The sequence below is a fragment of the Andrena cerasifolii genome, chromosome 10 (genome assembly GCF_050908995.1).
Source record: "Andrena cerasifolii isolate SP2316 chromosome 10, iyAndCera1_principal, whole genome shotgun sequence".
Taxonomy (NCBI): domain Eukaryota; kingdom Metazoa; phylum Arthropoda; class Insecta; order Hymenoptera; family Andrenidae; genus Andrena; species Andrena cerasifolii.
The window spans coordinates 10,239,924-10,252,830 of record NC_135127.1 but is presented as its reverse complement, the minus strand read 5'-3'; the positions used below and the strand labels follow the sequence as shown (position 1 = coordinate 10,252,830).

The 12,907-nt window shown below is 46.9% G+C and overlaps 1 protein-coding gene and 1 long non-coding RNA gene across 8 annotated transcripts in view; one reads left to right on the top strand and one right to left on the bottom strand.

Moving 5' to 3' along the window:
* The window catches only part of Mxd (MAX dimerization protein), a 204,904-nt gene that overhangs the window by 111,004 nt on the left and 80,993 nt on the right, over window positions 1–12,907 (top strand). For all 5 annotated transcript variants that reach the window (XR_013086506.1, XM_076821181.1, XM_076821178.1 and 2 more), the window contains one exon: window positions 5,663–5,777. Coding sequence is in view for 4 of the 5 variants with exons in the window: in XM_076821181.1 (XP_076677296.1) it covers window positions 5,663–5,777 (115 nt within the window). In the remaining variant the exon portion in view is untranslated. The remainder of the gene's footprint in view (window positions 1–5,662; window positions 5,778–12,907) is intronic.
* LOC143373700 (uncharacterized) overlaps window positions 1–12,907 on the bottom strand; it is a 109,306-nt gene that overhangs the window by 82,670 nt on the left and 13,729 nt on the right. The gene's annotated exons all lie outside the window — the stretch shown is intronic.

The following is a 12,907-nucleotide window of genomic DNA, read 5'->3' as shown; positions in this document are numbered from 1 at the left end:
TTCCCAAAACGACAATCTTTGTGGCAGATGCTGGTACCCCTGTGAGAAGTGTTTTCTCGCTGGCTCTTTGGCTGATGGCTCCGGACCAAGATTCTCTGTGATATCGAGGCGCCTCTGAAATTCGGTGCAATTGATCATGGGCGAATCTTCGCGTGTAAACGAATCGAAAGTGCGCAACGCTCGTCTTCGAGGAAATTGATTTTGGAGACTGAAGAGTATTCTCTGCTCCGCAGCTCTTTCACTAGCATTTTCAGGACGACCTTGGAAAAGATCTACGTTCTGATTTTAATACTTTAATGCTTGATGATTTCGGAGAGAACCGTTAGTCAAAATTCAGTGCTGAGACGTAGAAATATATAATTTAGTTAGTTACCCTTCAATGGTAAATTATGACGCAGAAGAGACGAGAAATTTTCATAGAAGCCATCTAAAACATAATAGTGCTCGGTTTCCCCTGAAATAATTTGTTTACCGTAACCCAACCACCTATCGAACTGAACCCACGTCAAAGTTGAACAGCTACGGGTCGCTCCAACTCTATCCACGCCATATTTGCGTAACATTTCACGCTTCGGCGACTTTTCGTTCTATCGCCACTCTCGCAACGCAGGGGCGGAGGGAGGGTGGGTTGAATTTGCTATATCGAGGCTCGATTCCAAGCACGGACGACACGGTATCGCCGGATAATCGAGTCTCCACGCTCGACCATGCTCCGTTCAACTGCGTTTCCAGGTATACGCGGCACACGCGAAGGTTGTAATTAATTTCGGTTGTTACAAGGGTGATTTAGTGGCTAGCCAGCGCGTCGTTGCGCCCGGGCCGAACGATAAAATTAATTGCAATTACTGTAATTACGGTCCCCGTCGCCGCGCAACTCTTTGACAGCGCGGCTGCCTAGCGTCCGTCGTGGCGATGGTATTAAACACGCGAAAGACTGGCTTGTATTTGGAAATTATTAGCTGAATTTGCTTCTATTAGTACAGCCGTTGCTTTAGATTCCGGAGGCATTGTGACTTAACACGTTCGCAGTTTCTTGTTTCTGATAAGAATCATTTTTTGTGTTTGTGTTCGTGGTTGTATTACATTAATGGACCAGGATTAGAAGACACTAGTTTGGTCAAAGTATCGTATTCAAGCTTGAGATCACTTTAGGATGATTTTGGAACTAGCGTTTTAATTAAATTTTGTGGAAAATGGAAAGAAGGTAATTCATTCATCAAAAATTCCATCACACGGGGAACATCGAAAAGTTTGATCGATTAAAGTCTTTATTTCGAGGAAACATTGTTTGCAGAGGTATCGCAAATTTCGAACACGTCACCGGGTTATTGATCCAGGCATAAAATATTCAATTTTCGAGGCAGCGGGGTGGGGATCCAATTTTCAGAGATGAACGTTGATCAAAACTTCGCGCGGACCTTTTTCCCCTGGATCAATAACTCGCTGATGCAGTTTTTGATCCTCCGCACTTTTCGCGAGCCATTTCTTATTAATCACACATCTCTGGCGTGATTTTGGTACGTGACTGTCAATTACAAATACGCTAAGAATCTTCGCATATTTTATTCACTAAATTCTGTCGCTCACAACACCAACGAACAAATGACAGGAATAAAATATGAAGCTTCAATAGATTGAAAAACTGATTCCTAAAAACCACCCTAAGTAGTGTCCCACAATATTTACCCCCTACTGTTTTTTCAAAATCACACTACACTTATTCTCACAAAATTATTTCACCCCCAAATGTTCAATCACGTACCTCCCACATCCTACTGAACTCGAAGTCCTTTCAATACACCTATTGAATCACCAATCCAAATCCCTTCAACCCCACCAACCCACAGTGGGCTGAACCATGCTTCGAGTGCGAAAAAAATATTATTATGTCTCTAGCAGTGTTATTGATTAAGTAATGATTTGAGTGGTAGATGTATACATGATATTAGGAGGACAAAAAAAAATATAAAGTTGCAATTTTGTTTCTGTCCCAGCATACCATCATTGCAAACATATTCCAAACCAATAGAAAATTCATCGATCCTTTGTCACCCAACTACTGTGCTACCTTCACCAGCCACCTTCTTCCCCATCTTTCATCCACTACCCCTAACTCTAATACATATAATCCACCGAACCATACCCAGATCCAATCTAAACGGCTGCGATAAAACTTTCAAACTATAATACAATCTTCCATTCAATCTTTCGCCCGGATAATCGTTTTAACCACGTAACATTCGGCTCCGCTGCACCAGGCATTACGGTTTTTCTACCCAGCCGTCGAGCTCCGTTAAATGCAATCTCTCGACGTGTCCCTAAATGCTGGTGCAGAACGCCGCCCCACACAACCCCCGGAATGCATCCATCTACGGGCAGAAACCGTCCACTCTGCGGCCCCGCGGGGCATAATACCGTTTGATGACGTCATTAAGCCAGAGCTGGCTTATTGTTTCTCGTAAAAGGTACGTGCAAACGCGCCAGCCCCTGTGTGTGGTGGTCGCGGGCGTCTTGGTGGTTCTCTTTCGACATAACCTGACACCCCTTCCCTCCTCCTCCCCCTCCCCGGCCGCCGGCTCTATCCCTGTCGCTCCGTCATCGTCGTCGGCGACGTCGTCTGCGACAAGCTTGCCACCGCCGTCGTCTCCATTTTCCACGGCGGAACAATAAACCGGGCATAAACTTATAATTAAATGCCCGTAATGGCGCGTGTTTGGCACACGTGACGCGCGTCCGCCGCCACGGAAACTTATTACCGCGGACGCTGAAAATAAATCCCGCCGTCTACGGGGACCCGGGCCAAGTATCTCCTTTTCGCCGAGGAAACGACGTGTCGCTAGGTCCTTTGCTTGATTGGGTTTTCCTTCTTCTTTTTTTATTATTCTTCTTTCGAGGGTGCCTACACTTTTCTGCTCTACTTGGCCTCCTGGGATCGACGGGGGTGGAAAGAGTAATAGTTTCGAGTTGTAGGTCATGAATGACAAAGTTTTCTTTTTTTCCTTGAAAAGAAGTCCTTCTTCGTGAATCCTGTGAGCGAGATTTACTTCTGTGCATGCTGCGCGTGTACCTCGAAGCTCTTCTCAGGTCTGTTTCGTTAGAAGCGATTTTTATGCGCCTGCGGACGCAGGATCGTGGATTCTGGTTTGATACCGTTCGTGGGAAGGATTTTTCCGAGTATTTCGTATCGCGCGTACCGGCAAGGAACATTGTTTTAGGTGAAATATGCTTGGGAACAGGAAGATTAAATGTGCATAATGGTTTCAGCGCTGCGTCTGAATTGTTAGCCTGTGTGTTTAATAGATTACGTGCATCTTTATACATGACTGCTTGGATAGTCGCTTCCCACTTTCAAATTGTTACATACCCAGTGAAGTCTTTTATTTAATAATTCGTCCATGCGAAGAAACTGTAGCAGGTGCTGTCACTGGGGGGTTAATGAGACAAAGACACCCTGCTCGTCTCTTGGTCCCAGGGATATTGTTGGCGTTATGACATGCACACTCTGTCTCGCGTATCATATACCTTGACTATGGTTATGGAATAATTACAAACTCCAAAAGCTACTTGAATTACAATGGACGGAGTTTACTTATGAATGGAGGGTTGTTCCGGTTGAAGCTTTCCGAGAATACTGTTGTGGATCAAAAACGGGGGGAGTAGGCAAGGAAAAGTTCTATTATTTTATAATTAACTTTTCTGTTTTCAGGAAAACTTTCATCAACGAGTTTGTGGAAGCTCGCTGATATGAAACAGAATGAGTTACCGCGTAATTTCCTTTCTGTTCAACTACGGCGACTTTTGAGAACAAGGCGGGCGAAAGTATTCTCGGCGACGTGTAAAGGTGCTTTTGCAACTATTTCGTTATCGAGGCTGCGTGACGACTAGGAATAAGCTCGTCGGTTTTATACGTACGGTCTGGCGTTCAGATTCCCATTGCCGCGTATTGCCGCGAACGAACGTGTTTAAGCAATCAAAGCGAACATCGGGGACGCGATGGTTTTTAAGCGGACGATAAACGGGAGCAATATTTAACACCTTCGTGACCAGTTGTCCGCCAGCAGAAATGGAAGGGAGTATTTTTAAACCGTTACATGTTCCTTTGCATTTTCGCCGCTATCGGAGTTCAACATTCGGTTATCTAGAGCCCGATCAACCTGGCCTCAAAATTCTCGATGCCATTCTATTACGAAGCACAAGCTATTTCCGTGCAGCTCGAAGATCTCAGCTCGTAGATACATATTTCGTACGATGCAGTTTCTAACCTGCTCCGATATTTCCACGACAAAAACATTGTTGCGTTTGCACGCGTTTAATTCTACTTAACGAGCAAAATTTACGTCAACGACCGCGGCAAGTGCTTCGGCTCGTAAAAACCAGCAACGAGTTCATGAACCCCACATTTGGTGTACACGCGGGGTAACGACTTCTTAAGCACCCTGGTAACTAAATATTAATTCGAGCCACTGGGTTAAATTACGGCGCCTAACGCTGCTTCACCCCAGCTTTCACTCTGCGCACACTTTCATTTTAATTTTCTCATTCTTAAATTACAATCCCCTATTTAACTTCGCTAACCCAGATTTCCTAATAATTCATATCAGAGATATTCGTTTCTTCCCTCCACATCTCTCTCAAGCAAAGCAAAGAAAAATAAAAGAAATCTGACTCATTCACGCTCCCCACCCCCGTGGCCAGTAGAAAATCTTTAATTTAAACTATCATTCACCCCCGTCTCGGAGAGAAAGATTACCCCGCGTCCATCGACAAGCCATCGATATCTAATTGGCGATCGCTTTCGAGTCACGAATTTAAACGATTTTCCACCCCCTCGAAGCCCGGCAAGAGAGCGAAGAAAGGGACTTTTCCCTCGAGCGACGTCCCCGCTTCCGGCCTCCTATGCTCGCCGCAGGATATTCCTGCGGCGGTGGAAATAATTCGACCTCCGTTTCCCGTTTTCGTATTCCGAGTGTATGTTTATCGCGCGATTCGTTCGGCTAATGGCCCGTGATCGCCGCGATAATCGGGATCTTATCGCTTTCCCCAGGCCCCTTTTCGTCGACGACCTTCGCCTTCCACGAGCGATGGCCCCCGACTGCGCGGTGGTCGTCGAATTCTTACCACCGCGCGGCGGAGGCGGGGGTGTGTTGGTCTGCGCCACGGGGGGATTCCCTCGCCCTTCTCACCCCTTTCCATTTCTTCCGTTCTCGGCCTCAATTTTGTCCTCCGTTTACGGGCTTCCAGCGGAGCTTACCGGGCGAGATTCTGCTCCATTCATCGTGCGGTCTACGTGACGCGAAAAACGGATGCCAGGAAGGCTTTCGAGGTAATTCGAAAACCTACCCCTCGACCCGGCAGCGGCGACGAGTTACGAGCACGTTAAAGTTTCGAGTCGGGGGGGGGGCGCACGGTTCCGCGTGTGCAGAGCGTTCCTAGCGCGATGGTATCGCTTGGAAATTTAAGTCTTGGGCTGGCGGGGCGGGTGTGGAAACTACCTTGTATTGTGCTTCCGAGGCGGTCTGCGTCGGTCGATTGCGCGAGGCGAATTGATTGTTGGCAAATTTTCGGGGAATTGATTTTTGATAATGGAAGGTGGGTGGATGGAGGCACTGCGACGAGTGACTTTGGGGCACGAAGTGACCAGTGTTTTTCTTTCGTGTTACAGGAGAGCTCACCTCAGAAATTGCCTGGAAAAGCTGAAGGTACTGGTTCCGCTGGGTCCAGAGACCTCGAGACACACGACGTTGGGACTCTTGACGAAAGCCAAGCGTTTTATTAAGGTAGGTGGAGACATCTGGGAGAATTTGTGTAACCAAGAGGTTTCGAACATTCCTGCACATTCTTTACACTTTATGCCCTTAACCCGAGAGTAAGCGCGCCAATGTAATCGGAAATAACTTAATAAAATGACTAAAATAATATAAATAACGCATAACATTGTATTTTACTTATTTCAGAATCGTTATACCATGAGGCAACTTTTTTTTTGCACACGCTTTACGTGATGCCCCATATCTCTATCAATTATTATTATATATGGCTGAATTTTTTTTTACAACTAAGTGAAATGTTAATAAATACGTGCGGATAATGCTCATCGGTGAGACCTGTGTAGTTTTTTGTGCATCGTCCCTAAAGGAAGGCAAAAAATTGACCTTCTAGACGAGAATACCCTCGTAATGCCTACATTTTATTATTATTATTATTATTATTCATTTATTAACCCTTTGGTACTAATAATATGAAGAGAGATGGGTATAGATAACGGACAAATAAAGTAACAGATACTACAATAACAATATCAAAATAATTTATCCCTGAAAAAACCCTTTTCTGTTCACACGTTTCACTCATTGTAACTTCGACGAAATACTTTAATGATCATCGGATTGGATAAAGAGCAAAGGATGAAAAATCGACGGAAATTCAAGTCCACTAAAAATACAACCGCTCTGCTGCATTTCCCACAAATCCCCTCTAAATTCCCGAATCGACGGCTACACAAAGGCCGCTCAAAGGATTCCGAACAAGTCCTCAGATTTAAACGAGTACTTTCAGCCGAACAGTTCCCACTTTTTCCACCCACAGAGGCATGCCCGTCCACCCCTTGCCCTCGCGTCTCAAAGCGCCCCCAGCCTCTCTGACTCCGGCGAGAGGGGCGGCTAAGTAACTTTCCTCCTTTTTCCGCGATTATGCGCGCGGAAGTTCCTTCGGTCGCGCTCGAAACAACTTGTACGGAACACCGAAGCTGGATCAGAGATACACGGCAGAGACTGCCCGTAAAAGTCCACGACTGGGGTGGTAGGGGTGTCGGCCGGGGGGGGGGAGAGGGTGCAGGGACGTTTGAATATTTCATGGGGTTTTCCGCGAAGCCGCGGTTCGCGGGAACGAGCAAACGGAGCGGAGCGCGGCGGGAAGAAGCGAGGAGGATTCAAGAAACGAGTGAAACGTCGGGACGTGGTAGGGGGGACGTGTGCTCGCCTACAAGGAAAGAAAAGAGAAAGGCAGGGTGAGCAGGAACGGGGTACGAGGGGAGGAGATTCCTAGCCGGAAAACGGGTCGGGTAATTAGCAAGAAAGATGGCGGAAAAGATGGCCGAGTGTGAAAAGAATCGCGGTCGAGCACAGCCGGTGGAAACACCGCCGCAGAGGGAAGGAAGCGGCGGCTGCAAGACAGAAAGAAAGAAAGTCCAGGGGCGGACAAATAAAGTATTACCCGGCACTACCGTCTTCTCCAGCGCGAAATACGAATGAGCTCTCATTCCCCTTCCACCCTTTTCTTCGCCCTCCTGACCAGCCACCCCCTTTCTCGCGCTGTCTCACCCCTCTCGTGCAACGTTGGGGGCAGAAGCTGGTGACTTCTCGATCCACTCGCGGAGGAGAAGTCACGGCTACTCTCGACGGATTGGGATGTTGGAGCTGATGAATCCTGATTATTGCTGGTTTTGCTAGAGTTGCAGGGGGTTTCAGGTAGTAGGGTGGGTGGAAGAGTTCTGAATTAAAATTCAATGCTTCGAACGGTTAAGTGGAGGTATCTGAATATCTTGTTTCTGTACGAATGTATGGAGACAAGTTTAGAAGACAATTATCCTGGAAGGAGTATCTTATTAAAAACTTCAAGAACACAGTCGTTTTTGCTCACCTACTATTGCCCTCTCTAAAAACCACTTACACTGCTGATAAAGCTGGGGATCCACCTGGAAGCTAAGCTAAGCTATTCTAAAATGTAGAAAAACATACCGCAGCTTAGCTTAGCTTCTGGTGGAAACGGTTCCATAAGGAACTATTGAAGCTAATTTTTTAAAACTCAGCACAGCATATCTTAGCTTAGCTTTCAGGTGGATTCCCGGCTTAACATAACGTCGGAAGCTATCTTCTTAATAAAACCCCTTAACCATTGTTCAACATTCTAACAATTACCTGCACTCCTGAATTCCTAAGTTTCAAGCCGCATTCCAGCCAAGAATCGCTCGTCCAGCTCGTAACATCCCCAGCCCCCGCCCCAGACAGCATCCCCCTAGACCCCCTGCCTTTAATTTTTCCTCCGGTCGGCTTCTCTCCGCCATCTACACGCTTCATTTCCTTCTCCAGTTTTCTCTCGACACCGAGCCCGTCTTTTCCTCTCGCCCGCGCTGCCTCCACCTTCGTCCCTCGACCCACCGATCCTTCTTCGCCCACCCTCAGCCGCCCCGACCCCATCTCTCCCCGTTGGCCCGCCATTTTTTCCCGTTGGCCAGCGGCTGGCTGACGATAAATCAACATGCGCCCCCGTTAATGAGCGGGCCCCGCTCTCAGACGACTCTAATTAGTCGAACTCGTCGCCGGCCAGCCATCGAGCCGCGTCCTCCTGCGGCTCGAACTTTCGAGGAGCTCTCTACAGAACGGCGGATTTTAATGTCAGCCAGTTTCGTGATATGCCAGCCCAGCCCTGGCTGCGATCGACGGCGGAGGCGAAGTTGCGACCGCGTCTCGATAAATTTCATAGCCAAGGAATTCATCCTGTACCTCGATACACCTTGTCGATTCAACGCTGATGCGCTTGTTCCCTACAGAGATATCTCGGCGCGCAGGTTTCCATTTTTAATTACATCAGAGTAGCTTCGTTTTCGGTATCACTTACACGACTATTATTATTATTATTATTATTATTATTATTATTATTATTATTATTATTATTATTATTATTATTATTATTATTATTATTATATACTGGAAAACCCCTTTAGAGTACATAATATACAGATAAATACAAGTAAGATTAAACCGTCACGCGTACTACAAAACCATAAAACGCTACAGCGAGGTTGAAAGATTATACTAAGAGTTGGTCAAACAATTGATTCCGAAATGAATTTTGAGATATAGAGAACAAAGTAGTGGCGCGAGGTTAAGAGCTCAATACCTCAGAAATGATTAATGGAAGAAATCTGTATTCACCAAGAAGCTTTTATTGCTCCTCAAGAATTATCTGTTGAGCATCGCCAGACCGATTGCTCCGCGATACCTGAAGTGCCCAAAGATTTGCAAGGATCCCTGTGCACGATCGAACGTTACACCGCAGCTCGGTGTCCCGAAACGATCGCCTGCTCGCAAACAGAGCAAAGGGACCCCCGAAGCGGCGTGCCCCTGGGAATGGCGGACACGCAGACAGGGAGGTCTTGACGCAGGTATCTAATGCAGGCACGTGATGTACAGGTACCTGCAGATCGGATTGATATATACCGAGAATCTCCCACGCGGGCCCTGCATGCATGGACGAACGGTGGATACGCGCCGCTGCACGCCTGCTCTGTAAACCTCCGCGCGGCATACAACGCGCGCACGGGCACGCATATACCGACACTGGGCAGAAAGAGAACGCACACAGTGGGGAACGCGCGTGCACAGTCGCAGACGTACACATTGACGTTGGCACGCAGCCACGCACGCACGGACTGCTGCACGCTATTGTGCTAGCCAGCCTGTAATTTACTAACTACGCATCCATTGTCCGTCGCCACTCTCTGTTTGCCGCGACACCTTAGCCAGCCTTTCCGTCGACCTACGAGAGCCTCTTGCTATACAGCAGGGGAGCCACGTTTCTTCGCTTTTGTCTACCGACTTGCCTCCGACGAGCCTTTGAAATCCCGTTTCTTTGCCTCCGCTTGCTCCGTCTGCGGCTCTCTTTAACCCCCAATTGGGGCTGAAGTTGCAGGAAGATGCGGCGGGAACGTTCGTTACCATTGTGCTTCGTATCGTTAGTTGCATTGACGGGCAGACGTGGGTGGTTGGATCGGGGTGGTTCTGGATCGCGTAGAAGTGTTGAGAAGTTACTGTGTTTTGTAGGGTGGGGTAGGAAATTTCAATCGGTGGATTAGATGTGGGGAACTAAATCGCGGTTTTTAGGTTGGAACTTGTTAGGTGCTGTGGTTAATTTGTCCGAGGGTGGTTTAAATTTGAGTTAGGTATCTGCGAAAGAATTCAAGCTAAGGGGTAGAAATGTAAACGCGGTGTACAATTTCAGTTGTATATTAATTGAAGACCTTGCAGCAAGAGGGGTGCTATTCCACTTTTGATACTTTTTAAGTTACGCCGTGTAATATTCGTAAAAAAATTGTTTGGCGCAAGTTTGATGCAAATCCGATAACGAACGAGCGATTAATTGCAAATTTTGAACCTGCACCCGTTTACTGTTTTGTGCATTACGAACGCGCAACTACGTTCCACCTTATAAACAGCCTTTTTAGAAGGCTTTCAAATGTGTGTTGACTGCGGATGAGGATAATTCCATAGATAATGATGACGAGCAGACGCAAGAATAATGTTATTCTTTTATGTCTACAAACAGTTTTAACCAGTTTACTCGAAACTGGTCGAGATGGAGTTGCACCCCTCTTGCTGCAAGGTCTTCGATTATATTTCTTCAATTTGTTTGTGCTGCTAAATTTTAAGAAGCTGTATCTGCCGACGCAATGGCACAAGAACACGGAGAATCATTTTTTCGCGACATCTCACTCCCCATTCCCTTATTCTTTTTTACATTTTCCCCTGTCCCACTCTTACACGTCTCTTCGTCACTTCAAACGTTTCCCACCCTTTCCCTGCTCCACTTTATTATTTTCCTCGCGCGAAAAGATTAAACCTCACCCTATCGTTTCCACCGTATCTTCACCTTTCACCCTCGACCCTGTTTCATCTCCCACTATTTATCTTTCTGCGATTCTTTCCCCCTTATCTTCCTTCCCGTATGACTTCCGTTCTTTTATTTAGCACAATATTCCTTCGCGAAAGAGAAATCCCCGCCCTCCCTCCCCTGCCACCCTCTCCGCCCTGTAACTACCCCCCGTCTACATCTATCCAGGTTTTATTTTCATCTTTCGCGTCACACCATCTCGCAGCTTCTTTTATTTTCCACCCTTCGACTTCCACTCGCTTTCCACATTTTATTATTTCCCCTCGCTCCTCCGTTTCTTTTTTCAACACCCTTTTTTCTCTGCTCCTCGGCCAATAAAACGCCACTCACAGACGCGATACGAGCTCGCGTTAATGCATCCGCGCGTTATAGTTGTATTAAGCGCGGTGCATCGGTGCACCGCGCCGCGAAAGGAGGAAAACGAGATTGCGATTGCGTTAAGGAAGACGACAATAGCGGGGCTTCCGCTTCAGAAACGATGTCTCCCGGCTCCCTGCGATCGAAGCGGGGGCGTTCCGTATACTTCGAGGATGCTGCCACGGTTTTCGCGGGCGGTGATGATACGCGGTGTCGAGGAGCGAAACGGGCACGGCTTCCTTAAATATTTCGTTACGTACGATCTAAGTAGAGCGTGCGAGGAAAGTTTCTTAGTACGGTTATCTGCTGATGACCTATGCGTAGAGAAGCTAGTAGTTGCGGTTTACTTTTCAGAGGGAGACGAAAGAAATTCCGTTCAACGCGATTAAAAATGCTATTCCGCTGAAGAACCAAAAAGCAACAAAAAAAAAAAGAAAATTGTCTAATACTTCTATCGAGCTCCCCTAAAAACTTTAAAAAAGAAAATCAGAATTTTCGAGTCACCAAAGATCCCTTGTTAGCCAAAAGAACTGAACTACAACCTCGCTCAGAACAAAGATCACCCAAGAAATCACAGAAGCGCACCTCGAAAAACGAGCGCGGTTCGTCTTAACAACTGTGGAAGGTCGCGGAAAGTGGTCGTCAACCGGTGGCCGATGACTTACGTGGAAACGGAATGATAATGCGTACGGCGCGCGAGAGTGCTTCCTGCAATTATATTGCTCGCGTATACGGCGGAGCGCGTAGCATCGGCGGCTGAATAATGTAAATAAAATGCGAGCGCCGTGCACGCTGCGCACGGCGTTATGCGTCCCCGTGTGCGTATTCACCCCCGGTTCGAATAATGCGAGTTTATATTCCACGTAGTGTCATAGCATCCTGCCCGGCGCAAGGTGGAATGTACGTATATGTCCCACTGGCCAATAAAGCCTGATACGATGTACAGGCCGTGGCCCGCGGAATACGAATCGGTCGTGCAGCTGCGACATTAAATTTCACTGTTTATTATGTCACCGTGCCACGGAATACGGGATACGCGCGTCCACTTCGTCACGATCGTGGGCTACGAGCAATGTTGGGTCGCTATCTGCAGAATAGCCCATTCTGAGTGCGGCGTAGTAGCTCCGGGAGATATGCTAGTCGAATGCAAGTGTTGCTGGTACGAATCGACGTATTTCTTCTATCACCCTAGCCCAGGGACCGGCAACATACGGCTCGATACGGCTCTTCGGGTATCTAAATACAGCTTTCTGGTGCTTGAAGGAATGGAAAAATTTGCAAGGTTTCTATCACCTAGTAGGAATTAATGTACTGTCAATTTTTTAATCTTTATCCTCGCCAAAGAGTATGTATTTTTGTGTTCTTAAGTTTCTATGGCTCTTCTAAAAGTAAAGAATGCGTATTTCACGACTTTTTTTGCCCTTCTTAAGTCCCGAGTTGCCGACCCCTGCCCTAGCTTATGCGTCGTAGGTTTGAAGAGGAAGTTGTTAAACCTGGCTCCGCGTTTGATCACCCTCTGCTTCAGGGGACACTAAGAATGAAAGAGTGCACTGCAATGCTGCATGCTAGTTCAGCTTCGATTGTTACGAGCCTAATATCGAGCCCACCCTGGATCAGCACCTACCTGTTTTCAATCTTGTTTTTATTCTGCTTTAGTTCTAAAGTCAAACTTAAATCAATACCACTTGCTGATTTTACCAATGTTTATTATAATTCGGATTAAACTCGGCGCGGTTTTAGCACTGTTCTAAGTCGATTTTCTATAATTAGCTCGAGACGCGTTGTTTTTTTTTTAAACGAACTAGTTGCTCGTTCATTCGAATCGGTGGTTATTAAAAATACCTTTCGCAGCGTGTTCATTAAATCACGCGCAGCGAGCGAG